Here is a 25,372-nt window from a genome sequence, read left to right on the forward strand (position 1 = left end):
GTCACCTCACGATTCTACTGTCTTCTGTGGATAAGAGCCTCTGATGAATGATTAAATGTAATGTAAATATACTCTGATAAGAGCATGAACATGCGGCGCCCTCTTCTGATTCTACAGAAACACCGCAGCAGGAAGAGCTGAAGACTTTCATGACTTTACTGAGCAGCATTTCTGCACAATCATGCTTTATATATATATATATATATATATATATATATATAGTCTTGGCCTGTGTCATTTTGACTCGTCGTCATCTGTTAGCTGTCTCAATGTGGCTTCCGACCCAAAGCTCTACAACAGACATGACTTTTGCAGAAAGTCAGTTACGAGAAAAGTCCCGAGAACAGAAGCAGCTTTTATTGATCTGACTAAAGCTTTTGACTCCGTCGACAGAGAAGCTCTTTTACAGTCCTGCCACCCTTCACTTGGGCCGTGTATGATTTGAAGGTGATCTATCAGATGAATTCTCCATAAATTGAGGTGTGAAACAAGGCCGTGTCCTTGCGCTGAATGCTGGACTACCCACAGCAGAGATGTTCACGAGTCTTTAACTTGGCACTGACCCACAGATATAAAGAGCTAAGTGCCTTTCACACTAGATGGTTATTCTTGGTAAGACCTGGAGGGATAAAATGTCAAGATCTGTTTAAAGTGACAAAAAGTGAACCCCTTTCTTCCCGACTTTTGTTGACCACATGCACAGTTACCTCCTGGTTTTAGATAAGCTCAGCGCAGTCATTTCCGGTCGACTGCACAGCGACTTTAGCATCAGCGGTGCTGTAAGAAGTGAAAGCCAATAAAACGTTCCATTGCAGCAGCGGCCCATTCTGGGGTGAAAGCGACTCGCAGTCCTCTAGATTCTAGCTGTCGCTGTGCCAAATATCAGCTGCTTTGTTTAAAAAAAACGTGCATTAAAGCTGAAATACAGCCTGAACGATGACAACAATAACGTACACACAGCAATGCATCATGTTCTAGATCATCATGTTTGCAGTGTGTTCCAGGGGATTAAAACGTACAGTATATATTTCAGACCTAAGTTACTGGAATAGTAAATGTGTAAAGTTGCATAAGCGCATTATAACTTAGTGTCATCCATATAAATCATTATTATGTTTTCTATATGACCTGCGGTTCCTAAAAGGATTTCGGTTTACTACTAGACTAAGAACAGTTAAAGTTAGCAGGTGCATAAGACAGCGCAACGCCTCACTTCAAAACATACAATATTTTTACACTTTTGTGAATAATCACCTGTCAGGGTCTTTGGGAAACCGATGAAAGGCAAGATTGAACCGTACCTCTCAGTGAAAACGAGCCAATAGGTTTTGTCAGGTTCATCTCACTTTTATGTACCGATTTGTCCACAAAATATGGTTAAGTATGTACACACACAAAACACACACACACACACACACACACGTATGAGCGGAATATCAATATACCTATGTACACTCACAGATCTATCAGGAATCATAAGATGCATGTTAATTTTATTGAAGACAAAAAATAACAATTTTACAGTAACAGTGAATGTGAAAATTATATTTTACTATCAAGGCAGAAAATAATTTGATATTCTATCACATTAATTTAACAAAATTGTAATTTCCTTCATTTTTGTCAGATAATGCATAAATATTCTTATTAGACTAGAAATGTTTTAAATAAGTTCACAGATTGTTTTTTTTATCAAATTCAATTAAAAATAACTTCAGAGCAAATATGATTATAAAGACAAGAGAGACACAAAAATCAACTATTAGTAAGTACTGATATTAATAGAATATTGCTCTCATTCATTTCTGATATTACATTATTGATATAGTGATATTGATCTAATGGAGCACTTGTGTTGATTTAACAGATTTCTGATGATGATTTCATAGATTTTTGATTACAGATGTTGTATTATGTATCATGTGAAGATCAGAAGCCAGACGCAGGACACGAGGAGCCAGAGGCCTGGACCGAGACGAAGAGCTGATGCAGATCCTGAAACACACACACACACACACACGTCATTAGTGATCACACACGGGTCTGATGCTGAGTGGATCAGAGAGAGTGGGTGTGGCTTTACCCTGTGCGGTGACAGTGGCTGCAGCTGATTGGCTGGGAGCCGTTGAGTGCGTGCCGCTGCCGCTGCTGTTAGCCGTGCTGCTGTTGTTGTTTTGGACAGTGACGGGTGCAGATGTGCTCGGATCGGCTCGGCCTCCAAGCAGACCCACGTTCAGCGTGTCTAACTGAGACTGCAGCTGTGAGGAGATCCAGGCCTGGACCACAGAGTCTTCCTCAAACACCTTCAGCTCGGCCACATCCGAACCCATGAGAGCTCGTACGTCAGACACGCTCAGCCCCTGAAACACACGCGGTATACAGTTACACTCACATCCACACTGAGAGGAGCATAAACATGAGTGTGTGAGAGAGACAGAGAGCGTGTGTTACCGTGGCAACAGGTATGCTGAGGCTCCTGAAGGTGCTGATGTCCAGAGTGATGTTAGAAGAGGCCAAAGCCCTCACGTCCTCAACCGGAGCGCCACCTACACACACACACACACATACACTTTATTATGAAAAAGCAATGCACATGTAAAATCATGCGAACCTCAATAGATCCTTTGGTTAGGTTTCATGTAATAGTGCTAAGGATGATATCCATTCTCGTTTTCTGTCTAAAATGTTTAAAATAAAGACAGATTATCCATTTATGATGCATCATGTCTTAAAGGAACACTTAAATTTTACAACTCCCCTAGAGTTAAACAGTTGAGTTTTACCGTTTTTGAATCCATTCAGCCGATCTCCGGGTCTGGCGATGGCACTTTTAGCTTAGCTTAGATCATTGAATCGGATTAGACCATTAGCATCTCGCTCAAAAATGACCAAAGAGTTTCAATATTTGTCCTATTTAAAGCTTGACTCTTCTGTAGTTAAATCGTGTACTAAGACTGACGGAAAATGAACATTTTCTAGGCCGATTTGGCTAGGAACTATACTCTCATTCCGGCGTAATAATCTAGTGATATTACGCAGCGCCTGAAAGTAGTCCCCACCTATATCATAACTAGTTACCTAGCTGGGGACTACTTTGAGGCGCTGCGTAATATCACTGCTGTATAACGCACATCTGGCTGCTTTCCGCATGTTCTTTATGCTGTTTGAGGTTGAATTCAAATCAAATACTGCAATATTATTTCTAAAAAAACTGAAATGTATGGTTCAGATTGCTCAGCTCATATGGTGGAAATGTTTGGTACTGCACCCAATCAGAATCTTACTGAAAGCTCATTTTAAAGATAATGATATCGGTAACACTTTAGAATAGGGAACACTTATTCACTATTAACTACGACTTTTCCCTCAATAAATTCCTAATGTGCTGCTTATTAATAGTTAGTAAGTTAGTTGTTAGGTTTAGGTATTGGGTAGGATTAGGGATGTAGAATACGGTCATGTAGAATAAGGCATTAGTATGTACTTAATTAGTACTAATAAATGGCTAATATTCTAGCAATATGCATGCTAGTAATAAGCAACTAGTTAAGAGACCCTAAAATAAAGTGTTACCAAGATATCAACCTCAAATTTGGAACACATCTTTAGTTTTGTAGCTTTGATTTTCTAGCAACTTTAGATTTCACTCATTTTGTAAAATAAATTTAAAATGTAGTGCAGTATACAGTATGTAAAGTCTTAAGTTTTTATAAGTAAAGCCTTAAGTCTGTGTTCCAAAGAATGTAAGATTTATAATAGCTTAAGTTGGAAAAGTCATTTTCAGTTCAACGAATAAAAAGTGGGACTAAGAGTTAACACATTAAGGGTGGGTTAGAGTTAGGAGTTGACTTCTGTTCAAACCCACTGAGTCTACGAGATATCTGTGTGTGTGTGTGTGTGTGTGTGTGTGTGTGTGTGTGTGTATGTGCGCGTGCGTGTGTGTGTGAGACAGTGTGTGTGCGTGTGTGTGTGAGACAGTGTGTGTGTGTGCGTGTGCGCGTGAGTGTGTGTTTGTGTGTGTGTGTGTGAGAGAGAGAGTGTGTGTGTGTGTGTGTGTGTGTGTGTGTGCACGTGTGTGTGTGTGTGTGTGTGCGTGCGTATGTGTTACCGAGGTAGGGGCCGATGAGGTGGAAGTAAATAGGGCCATTGCTGCGTTGAGCTCTGAACGAGGAGTTGGCAGTGCTGTACATAACTGATTTCTGCTCATATGAACAAGAGGACAGATCCAGACCTTCTGCATTGCTGCACACAAGGAGAGAGAGACATGAATGAGTGAATGAAGTGAGCTGGTAAACGAGTGTGAGCGAGGGTTTGAGTGTGTGCAGTACCTCAGGGCTCTTGCTGTGATGCTCTGAAGTGTTGAGATGTTCAGTGCGCAGATGTTCGAGCCGATGATGTTCAGCTCATTAGTGTCTAAAGTGTGATCAGCCACACTCAGATACCTGAGGATCACCTCCTTACTCTACAACACACACACACACACACACAGAGGTTATCCAGCTCCGCTCATCACTTCCAACATTTCATACATTAAGCTCACTATAATGTCTACAGAATGTCTAACAAAATGAAGCACAAAATAACATTAACAACAACACTTCACTTAACTAACACTAACAATTAGTATTATATTTGTTACAGGATTTATCCATATATGATAACATTAACTGCTGTTATATATATAACAGTTGTATAGCCTTAGCTATTAATATACTGATAACATTTAACATTTATATATATAACTGTTCATTGTTAGTTCACGTCAGTGCAGGTCCATTAAATCATTTACATTTATGCATTTAGCAGAATGTAGAAATTAAAATGAACTAATAAAGAAAAAAACATTCCAAACCATTTAACAATCTTAGTTATATGCTATTTAATATTAACAAATGAAACATTGAAAATTAAAAATGTAACACGTTGAAATAAGGTCTCATTTGTTGACATTACATCTTATTAGTTAATGCATTAGTTAACATGAACTAGCTATGAGCAATATGTTTTACAGCAGTCATTAACCTTTGTTAATGTTGGTTCATAATTCATAGTTCACAGTGCATCAACTACTGTTAACTTTTGAGTTTAATAATGTCTTTGTAAAGGTTGAGATTATTGTGAACCAACATAAGAAGCATTTTCAGTTACATTTTATTTTGTTACAGTGTATTTATACATTTAAGTACTGAGTAATATTAATTAACCACATGTACTTACTATATGGTTAGGGGTTGGCTTCGGGTTACTTGCATGTAATGATGCATAATTTATTGTTATTATAATAGTACGTACATGTAATGTGTAACAAGGACACCTTAAAATAAAGTGTTTTCCATTATTAGAATGGAATCAAATGAGTCCTCTGCTCAATCTGACTCTGCTGCAGCATAGATTTAAACTGCTGGTTTTGTCTGGCCAGAGGAGAACGACACACTATTTCCCCATTTAATACTGTAAAACTGCTTTGATACAATTTGCATTGAAAAAAGTGCTATATAAATAACGCTGACTTGACTTGTTGGTTCATGTTAATTCATATGGAACTATATTGTACAGTGTTCCCAAATTTACTTCACAAACCATGTCTATTTTGTCACCGAATACACACACACACACACACACACACACCTTGTCTTTGTCCCATTCTCCGTTGTTTCTGCTCATCAGCGCGGACAGCGTGTCGATCCTGGTGACGCTCCATGTCCTGATCTCGTCGAGCGTGGCTTGCCGTGAGACAGAGGCGAGCAGCTGCAGCGTGCTGTCGGAGAGTCCGGCCGGATACACCTGGAACACATCAACATTCATCAGCGGTCATCAGCATCACACAGCGATCCGGCCGAGACCCGCCGGAGACCCCAGCTCACTCACCTGCTTCAGCTTGTTCAGAATGATTCTCTGGAAGTTGTTGTCATCCACCTTCTCCGTGACGGCGGCCAGGTTACCGTCGAGGACCCTGGCGGTCAGACAGGCGTCGAACTGGGCCGCGGTGTAGCCGAAGGGGAACGAGCCGTCTGCGATCGTGGCTTCCGTGATGTTTCCCGCGGTGCAGTCTGACCAACACAAACATCAACACCTTAAACAACCGTGTGACAGCTATGAAAACACTCCTCTTTATGTCACAGAGGTTATTATTATTAACGTACGTCTGCGATCTCTGTTAAAGAACGCTTGATCTGGGAAGCATCGGACGTATGTTTTACATACATTCTAAATCATAAACATTTTAAGGACGTCTAACAAACATCTATTTGACATCTGATAGGAAACGTCCTGTAGACGTACTGCAGATGAACAAACACTCTAAAAATACATCTTGCAGATGAAAATGCAGACGTCAAATAGACGTCTCCGTGATGTTTGTGCTCTTTCAGGGTTATTCTTCTTCTTCTACTTCTTCCTCCGATCGGCTTCCTGAAGCAATAATCAACAGCAGCTTCATTCCTCTATGTATTCTTATGATCGTCTGAACTTCATATGCCTTTCTAAGGTTTTATCCACAGTGATTTATTTAATTTATCTTGGATTTGACTGTAAAATGCCAATCAAATACCAAAACTGGTGACGTAAATGGCAGGCAGGAGGTCCGGCGGTATCTTCGCAATGATTTGATGTATTAAACCAAACTTGAAACCTGTCATTGTCTCCATGCTCTTTAATTATTCACCAAATTTCTTTTCCAAAGTCTTTTGATCACACAATGGTCAAAACTTAGACGCAATATTATACAACATTTTGCCATTTATACACCATTTTATTGTCTGTGTGTCGTTGTTGTCTCTGTGAAATGGAAGCTTTTGACACTAAAACACATTTCTTGTATGCGCAAGCACACTTGGTAATAAAAGCTCTTTCTGATTCTGATTCTATTTTCTGGTCGACTCCATCATTGCTGCTTGCAGCTATTATTCTTTAAATATATAATGTACTTTCAATTTAATTACACATAATATCGTAATGACAAAGTGCACAACTTGCAATATGTTATCATTCGTATAAGACACTGTTTTTGTGTGTTTTACCTGCAGAGCGCCCGATTCTGCTTCGAGCGTCTAACGCAGCGTTGCAGTTTTTAAAGAGTTTCTTTAGTTTCGGCTTCTCTGTGTTTCTCGTCCTCAGAAACGGCATGAACGCCTTCATGTACTTCCTCTTCACAGGCTGTCACACACACACACACACACACACACACAGACACACACACACACACAAACATAAATAAAGCAGCAGTTCACACATATGGAACCAATGAGGGAAGGAGCAAGTCAGAGAATAAGTGTCCGTACCGCGCTGAAGCGGCTCCAGAAGTCTTCAGTGAAGTACAGCGGCAGGGTGTCGAGGCGCTCCAGTATCTGCTGATCCCAACCAGAAGAGCTCCTGAAACACAGCAGAGTTCATTTATATAGCGCTTTACTCTAAACAGACAGCCTTACAGTCATAAACGCACTGTTTCATAAATGCATTATTTAATTCATTGTCAGTAACACTCATAACAAACCCTTTTCAGTAGTACAGTTTTCTGATATTTGTTTTATATGCAGTTCAGTAACTCTAATGATTGCAGTCAACTAAAGTTTGTTGAATGACTGATCTGTAAATAAAGAGCTCTTTGCATGATTTTTCTCACCCATAGACAGTTCCTCCTGAGAGCAGCAGTGTTTGCACAGCGCTGATCTGAGCGTCGGAGAGATCGTGGCAGTTCTTCAGGCTCTCAATGATGGCTGGATCAGAGTTTTGGATGTAGACAGGGTCGAGGGTGCAGGTCAGGTTACCCAGAACCCCCACGTGATCTCTGCTTAGCCTCTGACCCGAAATACCCTACGACAACATACACATGTTTACAAGAGTCTGGGGTGGAAGTGCTGTGTGTGTGTGTGTGTGTGTGTGTGAGCTGCTCACCAGACAGTTTCGTGCGTTGTTGAACAGAGTCTTCTGTTTGTCAAGGACGCTGGAGAGAATGGAGTAATCTGCCGTGCCCACGGCGCTGAAATACGAGCGGCAGTTCACCTTCTCCACCTTCTCATAGCTGACCGACAAACATCAACAAATTACCACAAACGAATAGATGGACAAACCAAAGCACAGATGACCAGAAAATCATCTTTTCAGTATTTTATCTGAATGACGGGAGTATGGCGAAAGAGTGAAACAGATGTGAGAGATATTCTTCTGCTCAGCTGAGATTTGGTACGATAGCAATACTCGTTTGTTTTCTGCCTTGGATAATTCAATTATTACTTTCATTAGCAAGGTACTCACCTGTAGTAAAGCAGCACGTCAGAAGGTAAATCTGTGAAGCTTGTTGAAGTCTCCTCTTTCATGTAGTTGTACATGCACATCAGCTAGAACACAACAGTTAGAGACGTTAATGGTGAACCTCACAGATGCAGATGTAAACACTGAGCGGACGTGAGTAAGGTGTGTACCTGACTCTCCTTCAGCTGGACCTTCTGCCGTCCCGGCCGTCGTCTGCAGGCTTTGACCAGCTGCTTGACCTTCGTCTCGGCGAGCGACCGGACAGACGTGCAGGTGAAACCCTGCAGCAGCTCCTCAGACAGCCTGCAGAGGGAGACAAACGCTCATAAAGCACCTGCTGCATGTGTACCGTGTGTGTATGAGCAGAAGTGTGATGAGTGACTTACTCCTCAGTGTCCTTACTGGCACTCGCCACGGAGCTGAACAGCATCACGGCCTGCGACACACAGAAAATCAGCCCGAGGTATAAACACACACACAGACTCTTAACCCTCCTGTTGTGTTGGGGTCACGTTCATCCACATTAAACTGACTGAAACACTGGTTAAACTATTCATTTCTTCTTGAAATATTGTGACTTCTTCTCATTCAGGGTTGTGAACGTGCACGCAAAGTTTCTACTGTTTTAGAAAGACTAGAAAGGTTTCCATGCAATTTGTCAAAAATCAATCATTTCTCACATATTTTTTATTTTTCAGTCCCTGACAAGTTACAATACGGGTTTTCAGAGACACTTAATAGTAAGCTCCAATTGAGTAAACTTAGTTAATGCATTAACTAACTATGAGCGATACATTTGTTACACTATTTATTGATCTTTGTTAAAGTTAGGTAATAACAATATGTTCTTTGTAAGTTCATGTTCAGGTCGATTAAGTAATACAGTAACTCTTCAGAATCGGGAACACTATTATCTAGTTGTTAGTAGCATGCAAAATACTAGCATTTTAGCTGTTTACTAGTACTTATATAAACAGTGGTGTAATGTAACGAAGTAATAATACTTCGTTACAGTACTTAAGTATTTTTTTGGAGTATCTGTACTTTACTTGAGTAAAGTACTGTAACTTTTTACTTTTACTCCGATACATTTCCCCGAAGCATATTTGATACTTACTACAAAATAGTCAGAAGAACACGGACGGCAGGAAAGCAGGTTTGTCGAATCTGGTTCTTGTTAGTTAGACTCCTAAAACACCTTTGCTCATGATGAGCAAACAAGTGCGCGCACAACAAATGATTCATTTTCCACTCAAGTCGAGTCTGGGGTGTGATATTGTCATGAATCTGGTCTGCACTCCCGGTCACTCACCACTAGAGGTCACCCGCTCACCACATGGACTTTCACACCACACATCACATGGACTCCAATTCCCATCATCCCACTCTGATCACAGCTGTCACCAATATCTCATTGCACCAATCACATGCACACCTGATCACACACACTATTTCACCCTGGACATTCTCTCCCCAGTTGCCGAGTATTGTATGCATTTTCGCTGCTCTACGAAGTCCCGTTAGTTTTCCTTGCCTAGCCTAGCCTTGCCTTTGTTTTCCCGTGTTTGATTCTCGCCCGTGTTCCCTGGATTATCTCTCTGCCTTGCCCACTGGATTCTGTTCGCCGATCGTCGACCTTAGCTTGCCCTAGGATTACTCTTTGTTTTGTCTCTGCCATACCTGTTTGCCATTGTTTGACCCTGCCTGTACGACCACGTCTCTGCCTAATAAAGTCTGCAAATGGATCCATACGTCTCACGTCTCGTCAGCCCCGTAACAGATATACAGTATATCTTCGGTGATAATATGGTAAGTGTTGTTGTAATGATGTGCGATCTGATATTATCGAGTAGGATATATCACCAAATCACACACAGAGTGCAAGTACGTGATTTATTAGTCTAAACTCAGAATTCAAGGTATTCTAAATTGTAGACAGCAAACATGCTTCTGTATGCTTTTTATATTTATATAATTTAATACAGTTACCTTAATCTATATCACACAAAGACTACCGTTTTTCCCCAGATATCAGCATAACACATTTAATATTCATTTAAGTTCCGTGAAGCAATAAGTGACTTACATTTTAGACATATTGCTCGTTTTGGCTCAATTTTGCCAATGAAAATAGTTCCAAACAAAGATCACAGCACTGTTTTGCGTCTCTGAGCAATGGACGGTGTTTACTTATTGAATGAATCAGCTATTTGAAAGAATCGGTTGAATAAATGATTCGGTGATTCACTCATTAACACAGTCAAATGCTTTGTTTCTGAACGAATCAGTTGAATCTCAGTGACTCACTAATTAACAGTCTGCCACTTACAGGCGGTTTTAATTTCACATTTCTACTATTTTTTCATGTTTTAAATCAATCAATAACAGATACAGCCTTGATTTTAATGTATTAGTAAATGTTAAAATTGACATGAAGTTTAATACATGCTTTAGATGTATTTTTCATGTATTGTTAGTTCATGTTAACTAATTTAGACAACTAATGTTAACAAACACAACCTTACTGCAATGTGTTACCGGGTTTTCTGTTGTTACATGATTTTTCATGATGGTGAATTGCATGGGAACCAACTGAGATCAACTTGACCCGAACACCATCGTAGGAACAAACACAGCAGAAGGGTTCAGAGCTCTGGGATTTTACATGGTTTTTCCTCTTCCATCATCATTAAAACAGTGTAAAAACAAGGTCATATGAAATAAACACAGAAGAAGAGGAGAAGTGTCAGCACCTGCTCCTGTGTCCACTGCTTCTGGTTGATCAGGGTGACGTTCACAGACTCCTGAGGGATCAACAAAATGCGCGGGATCGAGCCAGCCAACGCGTCCGGAACGTTCTCGATGACTTTAGTTTCATCTACAGACGCGATCTGAGAAGGAAAAGGTTGAGAGAATCTAAGAGAAGGTTCAGATGTAGAGGTGACCGTTACTTGGCTAAACACATACCTTCATGACATAAACCAGCTGCAGGATTTCTGGCGCTGAGAGGATGTTGCTGATGAATGTGGGATTTTGGGATATGGCCAGGAGCTCAGAAGGTTCAATGCTGGAGATGGTTTCCGCCGGAACGCCCTTGATGAGCGTCCCGAGAGACAGCAGCGAGGAGCCGGTGTTGATCTGAAAAACACCCCGAAGTTCACTGGTTTAACTACTCATACTTAACTACTTTCATATTTTATGTCAGTTAACAGTTTTTATATAGCTTTTCTGTTCTTGTGATATTCAGCTCCAGACTCACTGGAAAGTCAGACTTGATGAGAGCCTGTATGACTGCGTTGGCTTGGCCCTGATTCCAGCCATCGACGGCGCTGAGGGTCGAGAGCGCACCCTTGATGACATCAGAGGAGGCGGAGCTTATCTGAGCCTCCGTCAGGCCCACGCTCTGACTGCCCAGCAGCTGGATGGTGGAGGAGGAGAGCGAAGGGAGATTGGCAGTGAGAGCAGACGTGATCTGAAACAAAGATGATGTGGGTCAAATGAGGTCAACTGACTGACTGACTGACTGACTGATTGATTGATTGATTGATTGATTGATTAATAGACTGACTGATCACCTCAGGGCTCTCGGTTCCATTACAGAACACGTTGATCCGCTGGATGAGCACCAAACTGTCTGCTGCTCCGAGAGTCTCGAATGCAAATGAAGGGATTCCACACAGGAACTGGCCTGGGAGACTGTAGACACACACACAAACACACATGTGAACATGTGAATTTGCTGAGATTTAGACATGCACTGCAAAAAAAAAAAAGCTTATCTTACTCAGTATTTACTAGTCTTGCTAGTCAAAATGTCTAAAGATTCTTAAATTAGGATGCATTTACTAGATAAGCAAAATGACATAAGATATTTAGTCTTTGTTTCCAGGGAAAATAACTAAATTAACTAAAACTAAATTAAGTGCATTTTGTTTAAAACAAGTAAAACTATCTGCCAGTGGGGTAAGTGAAATATTTGTAAAACAAGAGTATTTTACTTGCCCCACTGGCAGATCATTTTACTTATTTTAAGTAAAATTCACTTAATTTAGTTTTGGAAACAAGACTAAATATCTTGTTATTTTGCTTATCTAATAAATCCTAAATTAAGAATTTTTGGATATTTTGACTAGAACCAAGACAAAACTTCTAAGTAAGATGAGCTTTTCTTGCAGTGTGGTTCATGTTGGTGACTTAGGCCAGCTGCGCACCTGATGGGGTTGAAGGACGGGTTCCGACTGTACAGCTGTGTTGTGTAGTAGCTGACTATACTGGACTGGATTGTCACTGTGCTGTTGAGCAGCTGAAGGTTCTCCGGGTTTTCCAAGAAGACACCGATCTGCAGAACAACACAAGAGCGCTGTCACTGGAAAGCTCAGATATGCATGTTTGTGTGTGTCAAGCCAATGTTGTCAATGTTGCACAATTCATCAATTATAATTCATTTAGAACATGCTTTTATCCACAGAGACTTATAAGTGAAGATTACAGCATGCAAATCTTCATAAAGAGGCAAATAAACTCAAGTGCTTGTAAAGCTTCAGACATCGTTCAGATTAGTACAAGCTAGAACACGGAGGACTTAAGGAAAAGTGAAAGCAATGATTTTCTTCTTCGTAGGATGCAGTCAAATGCTGATGGAGGAGATGAGTATTCAGCTGTTGTTTAAATATTCTCAGGGATTTCAGCTGTAAAAAGCTCCACAGAAAACAAGTATGCCATTATTAAGATCAGGTCTGTTTAAGTTTTCATCTCACCCAATACTGTCAGGGCCAGCATCACATCTATCAATATGACTGAATAATAGGTTTCTTTTAAACTCCAACAAAGCAAGTCAAAGGTGACAGTGGCGGGGAAGCTAAACTCCAGCAGGTGACAGAAGTGGTGCATCTGTTACCTGGTCAGGTGACACGAAGGAGTCGAGATCAGACAGATTGACGTATCTGATGAAGACACCAATGTAGCTCACAAGCCAGTTTGTGGAGTTGAGCTGAGGATCGGAGGCGTTGTAGCAGCGCGGTGAGCCACCTGCACACACACACACACACACACACACACACACACACACACAGTTAAACATACTCACGTACTACAGCTGAACGAGTCTGGATAAATTGAGAATCACCTTTTTTTTTTTAAAACAGAGATCATAATTCTCCCACAATTCTATTTTTGTTTTAAAATTACATTCATTTGAACAAATCAATATAAATAAAAAAGCTGTTTGAATGAACAATTCAATGATTCATTCGTAAAGATTTCAGTTGTTTCATTACTGGATGAATCTGATTTTTGAACAAATGATTCAATGACAAACACATGTTTTAACATCACCACTCACTGGCTTAACAATGTAATGAATATAATCTTTAAAAGACGCCTCAAGTTACTCTTCAAAGAAGGTGATTTACTGTATTTAAACATCAGTATTTTTATTCAAACTATACACTTATCCCAGTACTTCTGTGATTATTTGAATGTTTGTAACACAGAAATAAAAATACTGTGTGCAAAAAGACTGTTTGTGAAGCTGTTTCACATCTGTACATGACAACTGCTCTCTCTGGGTCAGCAGATTTACATGTTCCGGTGTGATTGTACTTGTCAAACACACACACACACACACACACACAGCTCTACACCTCTGAAACACAAATACAAAGTACATGTTCTTACCATTTGTGAGATACACCTTCACGGAGCTGTAAACATCCTCTGGGGTGAAGTCAGTTCTGGAGAAGTTGTAATTGTTTCCGAGAACTGAAACACTACACACACAGACGATTGTTTAGTGTAAAGCGAGGCGTTTCTGTGGAGGTATTTAGTGATGTGTAAGCACTCACAGTTTCCTATAAGGCAGACAGGCGGCGCCGCGGAGCTGTGCAGGGCTGATGAGCGCGGAGCTGAGCAGAGGCAGGTATCTCACGAGCCGACGGTCAAACCACTGATCCACCTCAGACCGGATCTCCAGCTTCAGAACTCCAGGCCAGACGCAGGCCAACACCTGCCGGGCCAAAGCCACAGACCCCAGCGGCTCCTGCGGGACATAGAGACGCAGAGAGCACTGCAGAGAGCAATCTTCGTCTTCCAGGAAGAATTCTAAACTTCCTTCAAAACTGTAAATACAGCATATATGTGCTACTGCACCGAGGATACTCGTCAGGCAACTCATTATGATTCTGCACAATAAGCAGCTACCTTCACAGCACGTGATTTTCCATTTAACTGTTGGGCTCCAGTCTTTTGCACATGGCAAAGCGGTGATGTTAAAAGATTTTAAACTGTTAAAAAACATGTCTCTAGACACGTGTTTCCCCAAACGGTAGCATCACATGGGATCTGATTATAGGCTGGAATACACTATATGGCTACCTCTCAGACTTTTGCTCCGATTTGCAATCTAGTTGAAAAAAGTCAGAGGCAGTCTGCAGGTTTAAGTTAACAAAGAGAACCGTGTAGTGTATGATAGATTTTAGATTTAGACTGATTCCATTCAGTCATTCATTTCGGATATCGAAAACATTTGAGCCAATTTAAAAACACATTTTTTTCATGTCACTTGTTTGTTGTGTCATTTAGTGTGTGATGAGCAGTTTTCCTCTGTAGCCTTTCATACTGAAAGTGTAAGATGTCTAGTGTTTTCAAATTTGTTCAGATTTTAAGTCATGTAGTGTTTTCCAGCCTTTACACTCACAGTTTCAGAAGACTAACACAGAAGAAAGCGAGGGGAAATGGGAGGAGATTCAAACCTCTACAAAATTATATGAAATCTTTTTTACACATTTTTAGCACTGAATAACATGAATAAGATTCTTAAAATCTCTCTCAACTCTATCTAGCATCTTGATTTTCTCCCCACTGAGCTTGTTGCAATGATTTACAGCCGTATCCAAAGGAAATGTGCAATGCCATCGTAGATCTTGGATGGCAACATAACTGTGTTGTCTTCATGTCAGGAGTGTGTCTACGATGTAAGCACACTAGGTAGACAGCTAGTGCGTGCTGGAACACAGCTCAAGGGCATCTGAGAGACCTACCGTCTCCAGATAGCGTGCGGTCTGGCTGTACTGGCTGAGCAGATCGCAGAGTCCTGACCCGTTTCCCAGGGTTTGGGGTGCGTTCAGAAACTCGCTCAGCTCGGCCGTAGAGATGGAGCCCAGCAGCTGCGGGAGGAAACGCACAGATCAGAAGGGCTGCGATGGAAAGATCGAGCAACAGAGGAACGCTGATGTACCTCGGGCCTCCTGTCCACAGGGATCAGAGACTGGAAGGTGCTGAGGTCTGGAAATCCAAACTGGAGGAAGAAAGACTTGAGGAAGAGGAAGAAACTGCCACTGACATAACAGCGAAGAGGAGCGTCTGCATGAACACAAAACATGAAGAACTTTTAGGGCTCATATCATAAAAATACTTTTAAAAAGCCATAGCAATCTTAAAATAATAAACAAATATGACATAAATAGAAACGCATAGATGTGTGTGTGTGAGTCGGTTTGATGTGTGTGTGTTTTACCTGTGAGTAGCTGTTGGATGTTGTTATAGATCTGACGTTGTGTGTTTTCATCCAGAGCAGTTCTTTGAGAGTCCAGCACACTGACACTGCGTCACAAACACACACACATTGTGTTTACTCTGTGTATATGCTATTGCCTGTGTTTATTGCCCATTTTTACATGTTTTTTTTCTACTATGTGCCACTGTAGTTTCCGTCTTTTATCCACTGCCATGAAATATGCTAAAAACAAAGTTGACTTTCACTGTTTGTAAACCGCATAAATATATTCTCTCAACATCTGAGCTATATGTACGGAGGTTATGTAAAAACACAGTCTCTTACGCCTCCTGTTTGACGCTGCAGCCTCGAGCCCTGACCATGCCAAAATACACCGGAACGTCTGCTGAGCTCAAGGCAGACAGCAGCGGCCTGAGTCGAACCGTGAGCCAGACTGACAGCTCTGAATCACTGACTGAAGCAGACGACAGATCGCCTCGCACAAACACCGCCTGCAGGAAGACCCGCTTCACCTCCGCAGAGTAGCCCTGTTCATTCACCTGCACAGAAGACCAAGACAAGACAAGACTGAGGCAGCTGGACAGATGCAGATTAAAATAACAAAACAAATGATGAGGATATTCACAGCTGCAGAGAACAAATTCCACAACATACTTGGATGTTTGGAGAAAGAACATCAAAAAACTCTGAAAGCTGCTGCGTTTGAACTGCATTCATCACAGTCTGAACATCCGCTGGTCCACTGAGACGTGACGGCTCGGAGCAAAGCTCAGCCAGCTGGGACAGAGTCAGAAACTCTGCAGCCTCGACCTGACAGAGAAAGGAATTGAGAGAGAGAACAGATCAAATGAAGACGTTACTGTAGGAAAACACTCACCCATGAGTTACAACAAAATTCATCTTTTAGAAACTAACTACTAATCAATATAATCAAAACTATCCATGTATATTTTTTTTCAGGGTTTTTTCATAATGTTTTATATATAGTTATGTTATTTATGTATTTATTCTTTTTTTCTTATCTTATTTTAATACATTTTATACATAGTATATTCTTATTTTAATACATTATAAAACCATATATGTAAAACCAAATATACCAAAATATTATACAATTATTTTCATGTATCAATTAAACATCGTAATGCACTCGGTATATGATCTCACGAGTAACTGTAACCCCAGTTATATTACATTAGAATATTTATCTATTCATTATGCCTTTATTAATGTAATTCATTAAAATGCATGATAAACAACCATCTTCAGATGTCACAAGGAATCTGCAAACATTACAATGCATTTTAACTCTGGTTACAGTTATTTATGAAAAGACATAATACATTAATGAACATTATGAATCCCTTTCTAATGCTTTATACATAAAGGTTTCAAGTAAAGTGTTACACTGCGTGTTGATTTTTCGTGTCATTACATGTTTTAGCTATAATGCTTTGGCAAAAAAGTATTCATTTGAAAATGTAGTAAACATTGTGCATCTGAGTGTATAAGAGAGTTATAACAGCACACAAACTGTCGTCTCTCTGCTTACCCCATTAAAGTCTCTTTTCAGGTTGATAAAGTCAGTGAAGTTGGCGATGATGCGGAACTGTCCGAAGTTTTTCAGCAGCCAGTCAGAGTCACTGTTAGTACTCTGCACGCAGGAGTTTCCTGACAATATCATAGACACATTATTTAATACTTGTTTATGCGAACATACAATCCCACACGCACACACACACACACATGTTACCTTGGCTGGGCTGATGGGAGAGATAGTCCTGTGTGAAACTGTAGACGTACTCAATCTGAATCGGTGTGAGACTGCTGAAAACATTATCACAGCCTTTCACGCTGCAAACACAGGAATAAATCAATGACTGGATGAACTACAAACATTTTGTCAAACACAAAGTTCAGAGTGGAAAAACTACATCTCTGTATAACCCAGAACAGACACTCTCTCCATCAGAGGTACACACGTATCAAATAAACACTAAATAATATTAGTTATGGTATAATATAATCATCTGGAGACAGATTTATAAACCTTACATGTTTGTAGATAGTGTCCATTTTTCCCCACTGTAGTCACTTAAGATAGGTTATAAATATGGTTCTTGCCAAATTATGCTTAATTATCTTTTAGAAACTAGCAAATTTAATCTTATTTACTATAGTCATTTCATTGGATCATTTCCTTTGCAGAGACATCAGCCAATCAAAACAGTGGGCATTTACTTTGAAGGCAAGGGAATCCAAAATGAAGTGTTTCAGTCACAAGCTCAAAGACAAAGTGGAAAATGTCTTATTAAAATTAGACCTTTTTCCAAACAAACATTACTAAACACTAAACTGAAATTCAACAAATAACATGACCAGTATAGCATATTAAAAAGTGTAGTCACTTAAAAAGCATTAATGTGGCTAGTGAATTAAGTAGTGTTTCATAATCTGGGTTTCTTTTTTTTAATTCATTCCACAGTTCATCGTGGACACTAGTCCATGTGCTGGAAAGGTCAAAATTCACTAAACATTGGTACACTGATGACTCAGTTGATCTGGTTTGTTTTATCATGTCATATCAAGGAGCAAATGCACACTGTAATGATTCTCACAAAGTGAAATCCCTAGAAATTATTGACTGACCCTGGCCATCGCACAGGCAACTGAACTAGACTGAGACACACCTGGGTTCAAAGTAGCTACTCAACACTGCCCTAAAATCAGTGCAAGCTAAATTTAGATGCAGATTTTGGTGTATGAAAGGTGTCTGCTATACAAAAGCAACCAGTGCTCACATTTCTCTGTAAGAATCGCAGCCAATGGTCCTGGGGATGACAGAAAGACTATCTGGACCAATGCCAGGGAGGAAAACGAGCAGGTACGTCTGGAACCATAAAGCAAACATCTGCGGCTCGAAGGTTTCAAATCTGTTTGCCAGGTCCATCAATGTCATGTTCAGAATGATGCTGCTCACAGCAGTGCTGATGCTTGACAGGTTTCTCTGAAAACATAGCACAACACTGAAACGTCACATATACTCTTGAATAGCTGAATATGGAAAAGACAAAACTTATGGGTAACACTTTAGAATACTGTTCCGTCGTTAATGAATAACTACACAGGAACACATGGCTAATGCACTGTTAACATTGCAGTAACTACTATTAACTAACAAGAAAATCTGATTAACGATTTATTAAGTAATAGCGCTAAGTTGAAACTGGTAGTTCACTATTCTTCCTTCTCCTTCTTCAGCGGTCACTCGAAACGAGTATGACTGTCCTCTCTTTTGGGTCTACTTGTGGGACTTCAGATGGCTGTAGAGGCCAATCCGCGATCCGCATACTTTGGTGCAATGTGGACAGGAAAGAGTGGTAATTGTTGACAATGGTTGAGCCTTTTTATCTTTCTCCTTGCGAAGCTGTCGCTTTGTCTCTGCCACACGGCGGAGTTCTATTTCATGATTTGCTGCACCATCCTGCACACATTTCTTCCAGGAACTTCTGTCCAGTGCAATGTGTTCCCAGTTGCTCGAAGTGATATGGAATTTTGAAGTTTTATACTGCATTATAGTAGTATAAATGCTGATGTTAGTGCGTCTGTCTTTCCAGCTGATCCTCAGAATCGTTCGTAAGGATCTTTGGTGGTATTGTTCCATGGCTCTCAGATGCCTGCTGTAGGTGGTCCATGACTCGGCTCCATAAAGCAGGGTGGGGAGGACAACAGCTCTGTAGACCATAAGTTTTGTTTGGGCTGATGAATCTCGATCTTCGAAGACTCTTCTCCTGAGCCTGGCATAGGCTCCACTGGCACAACTCAGGCGATGGTTAACCTCAGAGTCTATGTCAGCTTTTGAGGAAAGAATGCTGCCAAGGTAAGGGAAGTGGTCCACGTATTCAAGAGTGGTGTTGTCCACTTTTATGTTTGGCTGGATGGCTAACTGATTAGGTGGAGATTGATGTAAGACCTGAGTCTTCTTAACGTTTAATTTTAGACCCAGGGCTCTGTACGCCTTGGCAAAAGCATTCAGAATGCCCTGGAGGTCTTCTGCAGAGTGTGCGGCGATAACATTATCGTCTGCACACTGTAACTCTGTAATTGTGGTGTAGTTGACTTTACTCTTGGCCTTAAACCTGTTAAGGCTGAAGAGTCTGCCATCAGTTCTGTACATGATTGGAATCCCCTGTGGCAGCTCTTCGCCAATGAGGTGGAGTATGGCTGCAATGAAAATGGCAAACAGTGTGGGTGCCGCATCCCTGTTTGACCCCTGTTTCCACTGTAAAAAGCCCAGACTTGGAGCCGCCATTGCTAAGTACTGTGACTGCCATGCCGTCATATAAAAGCCTCAGTATTCTGATATACTTGTCATGACAGCCGTACCTTGATAGTATACTCCACAGGGCCTGGCGGTCTACCATGTCAAAAGCCTTTGTCAGGTCTATAAAAGCCATATACAAAGGCTGCCTTTGTTCACGGCATTTTTTTTGGAGTTGCCGTGCTGTGAATATTGTTTCTGCTGTACCTTTGGATGGGCGGAAGCCACATTGTGATTCTGGGAGTACTTCCTCAGACAGTGGTAGTAGTCGGTTTGCAAGAACACGAGCAAGAACTTTACCTGTTGTTGACAGGAGCGAGATGCCTCTGTAATTTCCACATTCAGCCTTATCTCCCTTCTTAAATATGGTTACTATTAGAGCATCCCTGAGCTCTGAGGGAAGTTCTTCTTTTTCCCAGACTTTGAGGAGTAGGGCGTGGATGTGGTACAGGAGCTCTAATCCACCTTCCGTTAGGATCTCGGCTGGAATCCCATCCGGTCCGGCGGCCTTGTTGTTCTTAAGGCTCCTGATGGCATCTTGAACCTCTATTATAGTTGGAGGTTCCCCCATGTCTTCTCTGATGGGACCCTGGGGGATATGTTTGGTAATATCAGTTTCAGTAGAGCTGTCACTGTTGAGGAGTTCTTGGAAATACTCTTTCCATCGGGCATTAATGGCCTCATTGTCCTTCAGCAATTCCTGACCGTCCTTTGAGCGCAGAGGGTATAGGCCACGATAGCTTGGACCATAGACGGCTTTGGTAGCACTGAAAAAGCCCCTGGTATCACCAGAGTCTGCTAGCTTCTGGATTTCAAGAGCCCTTTCTGTCCACCAAGAGTTTTTTAGCTCCCTTACCCGTCTTTGGACATCTGCCTTGGCTCTGGAGTGGGCCAGCCTTTTGGCCTTGCAGGTTACATGATTTCGCCAGGCACAGAAGGCTTTCCTTTTCTTGGAGATGAGTTGTTCTATTTCTGTGTCATTCTCATCAAACCAGTCCTGGTGTTTTCTGGACTTGTACCCAAAAATGGTTTTGCAGGTAGCAAGAATGGTAGACTTTAACAGACTCCAGTGCCCTTCGATGTCATCAGGGTATTCTTGTTGGAGGCTTTCCCCAAGAGAGGGCTGAAGTTTCTGCAGAGTGGCAGTTTCTTCAAGGCTGTCAAGGTTCAGTTTTAGTCAGATCTGCTTTTTTAAAAATTCTCCTCTTCCTGTTAAGTTGGATTGACATTGTGGAGCGGATGAGGCGATGATCTGTCCAGCAGTCATCTGCACCAACCATGGCCCTTGTGATATTCACATTACGACCATCCCTAGCTCGTACAATGACATAGTCAATGAGATGCCACTGTTTGGAGCGGGGATGTCTCCAAGATGCCTTGAATTTGTTTTTTTGACGAACGAGAGTATTAGTAATGATGAGATCGTGTTTAACACAATTGTTGAGAAGCATAACTCCACAAGTGTTGATGTTTCCGATGCCTTCCTTTCCTATAGTGCCCTTCCAGAGGTGTTGATCCCTGCCAACCCTGGCATTGAAGTCTCCAAGGAGAATAATCTTGTCTTCCTTGGGGATTCTCGACAGTGTCTCGTCTAGGCAGGCATAGAAGGTCTCTTTTACTTCCTCTTCAGAGTCTAAGGTAGGGGCGTAGGCGCTCACAACTGTTGCTATCTGGTTGTTGGCAAGCACCAGACGGATGGTCATGAGACGCTCACTAATCCCAACAGGAAGTTCATAGAGGTGGCTGATGAGCTGGTTCCTAATGGCAATTCCAACACCATGGATCCTAGGCTCAACAGCAGCTTTTCCTTTCCAAAAGAAAGTGTAGCCACCCTTCTCCTCTTTCAGTTGGCCTTCGCCTGCTAGCCTGGTTTCAGAGAGGGAGGCTAGGTCAATCTGGTATCTTTTCAGTTCTCTAGCGATGATTGCGGTTCTCCTCTCCGGTCTATCACTGGTTGCACTATCCATCAGTGTGCGCACATTCCAGGCTCCAAAATCCATGGTTTTGTGTTTCTGACCGCAAATGGTGATCCCTCTGGATGCGGTAATCCAGTCAGGAGGTTTGAGGCAGGCTATTTTTAGGGCACCTTTTCTAGCCCCTTCCCCATGTGGGGTGAGCAGAGTGGATCCTAAAGAGGACTGCTCAGTCGTGGGTGCAGCTGCCGAAGGACTCTTTCTGCCTCATTCCAAGAGCCCAGCGACTGAGTCTAACACTCACCGCCTAATGTGCCAGTTTATGACTAGGGGCTTCCAGATCTCACAATCCTGCCCCCGTCGCCACTCTCTGGTCACCATAGGACTTTGACCAGGATGTTAAGGTGGTTTCCCAAGGAGGACGTCTGTGCGTGAATTTGTTTAACGTGGGGAGACTGGTGCACAGACAGTCACCACACGATCCTTGACAGAAAGGGGTCAGAATCCAATGGCATGGGGTCCAAGACAACTGGGGGCATCTTTCTGCTGCAGCCTTCATCCGCCTTCCCAGCCGTTGTGATGCTCCCATAAGGCCAGCCATCATTCTCCGCCTGTGTTGCCGTTGAGGTCTTGGTTGGATTGCTCTTTGTCAGGGAACCTCTCCCTTGACCTTACCGCCATGGGTGACCCTACCAGGAGCATAGCTCCGGACAGTATCGCTCTTGGGATCACAGGACCACGCAAGCCTCTCCACCACAACAAGGTGGCAATCCCCGGAGAGGGGTAGTTCACTATTAGCTAACCAATAACTACTATTTTTTTTTTTTCATATATCCTGAGAACTCCTAAGAACTACTTTATACAGGTTCATAATTAATGTGAATTATGCATAATGAATAATTAATTCTAAAATGAAGATCATAGTAACCCACTAGTAATGACTCAAGTATTACCAAATCCTTCTAAATGAACTACTAATTACTTGGATCAGTATTCTAAAGTGAAAATCATCATAACTTCCTAATATTGACTGACGTCATTGTGAGCTTTTGAGATATATGTAAGGTTTTGGATAGTAATGACTCAAGTGTTACTACATCCTTCTGAAGAATCTACTAATTATTTGGATCAGTATTCTAAAGTGAAGATCACGGTAACCCACTAGTAATGATTTAAGTGTTACCAAATCTAGCTAAATAAATTACTAACCAGGACCTTACAAAAACCTCAAAAGTACAGTGACTTCAGTCATTACTAGGGAGTTATCACAATCTTCACTTTAGAATACTGATCCAAATAATGACTAATTCCTTTAGAAGGATGTAGTAACACCTGAATAATTACTATTGAATACTTTACAAAATCCTCAAAAGCTTACAATGATTTCAGTCATTACTAGAGAGTTATCATGATCTTCACTTTAGAATACTGATCCAAATAATTAGTAATTCCTTCAGAAGAATCTGGTAATACTTGAGTAATTACTAGTGGGTTACCATGACCTTTACTTTAGAATGAATTATACATTATGCATTATTCATATTAATTATCAACCTGTATACAGTAGTTCTTAGTAGTTTTTGGGGAGGTATGAAAAAAATAGTTACTGATTAACTAATAATGAACTAATCACATTCGACTAAGCACTATTACTTACTAATTCATTAATCAGAGTTGCTTGTTAGTTACTAGTAGTTACTAGAGTGCTAATATTGCATTACTCATGTGTTCTTGTGTAGTTATTCATTAATGATGGAACAGTTTTCTAAAGTGTTACCAACTTATGATGTTACAGGAAAACCCTTATATGGACAAATAAATTCAGCTATCTCTGTAGCTTAACAGAGACATTTTGAAAGAGGAAACATGAAGACAATAAACACATGACTGCAACAATATATGATTTATCTGTGTTCTTCAAGCCATCTCAGGTATTTTCATAAGAATAAAGTACATTTATAATGTAAGGCTAATCGTCATGATCAATGTAGAGAAAACTACAAAATAATACATTTATTTAGAATATCTGAAACACCATTTATTTGGCAAAAAAACAAACAACTAAACATGATATGAACACCAAAGTCAGCACAAGACATTCCCACCTCTGCAGACATGCTGATGAGTTTCTCAAAAAATGCATCCAACTGGTTCTGGTCGGAAGACTTCACAACAGATCCAAACAATTCTCTAACAGCAGACTCATCCTCCACCAGACCTGGTGTCAAGATTCGCTCCACCTTCTGTTCACCAGTTAGAGAGCCAAACATTACTTCCTGCGCAGTAAGAAAATGCACTGTTACTTCTATTAGGGAAGGAAACCTCCACACTGTATTTAACATCATCACTGCACACAGAATGTCTAGTAGCAAGAATAATTTGAATTCTCTTTTACCCTAGATATGTTGAATTCGGCCACGTCAGAATGAGGCACATAGGTGAAAAACTGACCAAGGTTCAGAACCAGCCAGTCAGTGTCATTTTGGACACCCTGCTTGCAGGCTACAACATTTAGAAAAAGTACAATTGCATCTAGTGAAGAATTCAGTTGAAAATGTTGCATTGTTTAACTTATTATGAAAACATCAAAGCTAAGTGTTGACATTTATTTAGATTCATTCATTTAGCAGGCACTATTATTCAAAGCAAATTACAAATCTGAATGAAAAAAGGAGACATACCAGGCTGACTGATCTGCTGCACAGACTGCTTGAGGTAAACAACTAGATTTGCAGCAACATCCTCTCTTCTTTTGACAGGCATTTGTAAATAAGCCCCATTTAGTCCTTTAACACTGTGAAAAACGTGAAAGTCACTAACAACCTGATTCTTTTGACAACTCTTTGATAAATATTTACCATCCAACATATAATTGAACCATTTTAGACATCAAACCATCTTTAAATAAAAATGTGGTGGGGGCAGGAAAATGAAAACAGAAAAGCAAACAAACTGAAATGCAATTTGTGACCAAAACCATTAAAAAAAAAAGGAATATCTGAATGAGAAGAAATCTAAGATACGTTCTTAATATATACTTAACCTGTCAAACAAACTACTCTTAGGCCTGAGAAATTAATCAACAAATAAATGCTAATATAGTACTGAAAGAGCTAGTTTTAAATCAAAACATTTAAAGAACTATTATCTAGAATCACTCACATCACATGGTAGTTGGTGCAGTTGACGCCAGCTGTGACCTTAAGCAGCATTTCGGCGGTGAAACTGGGGAGGATAGGGATGAGCTTCACGGTGAACCACACTTCCCAGTCATGAGCCACAAATTGCTGGAACTTCAGTTCAATGATTACGAAGGTTCGGTTCATCATCACGTCTCTCACAGCAGGGGTGATATCGGGAATCTGCAGGGACACA

The 25,372-nt window shown here is 40.9% G+C and overlaps 1 protein-coding gene across 1 annotated transcript; it reads right to left on the reverse strand.

Annotated features, from left to right (window-relative positions):
• Positions 1-1,476: 1,476 nt before the first annotated feature.
• LOC131544563 (uncharacterized) lies at positions 1,477-24,816 on the reverse strand. The gene is made up of 33 exons (XM_058782886.1): positions 24,679-24,816; positions 24,393-24,499; positions 24,103-24,273; positions 18,565-18,770; positions 17,517-17,617; positions 17,316-17,434; positions 16,418-16,573; positions 16,088-16,302; positions 15,764-15,849; positions 15,485-15,609; positions 15,288-15,413; positions 14,094-14,287; positions 13,927-14,018; positions 13,148-13,278; positions 12,462-12,589; positions 11,826-11,946; positions 11,510-11,722; positions 11,218-11,388; positions 11,004-11,141; positions 8,637-8,686; positions 8,421-8,553; positions 8,254-8,336; positions 7,894-8,020; positions 7,622-7,812; positions 7,281-7,371; positions 7,020-7,155; positions 5,869-6,050; positions 5,629-5,784; positions 4,329-4,462; positions 4,109-4,242; positions 2,452-2,546; positions 2,084-2,360; positions 1,477-1,995 (listed from the first exon to the last, which is right to left on the reverse strand). Exons 1-33 carry the CDS (start codon positions 24,758-24,760, stop codon positions 1,919-1,921), a joined length of 4,548 nt encoding a protein of 1,515 aa, XP_058638869.1. The 5' UTR covers positions 24,761-24,816; the 3' UTR covers positions 1,477-1,918.
• Positions 24,817-25,372: the final 556 nt, after the last annotated feature.

This window comes from Onychostoma macrolepis, chromosome 01, assembly GCF_012432095.1.
Source record: "Onychostoma macrolepis isolate SWU-2019 chromosome 01, ASM1243209v1, whole genome shotgun sequence".
In the NCBI taxonomy this organism is placed as follows: Eukaryota; Metazoa; Chordata; class Actinopteri; order Cypriniformes; family Cyprinidae; genus Onychostoma; species Onychostoma macrolepis.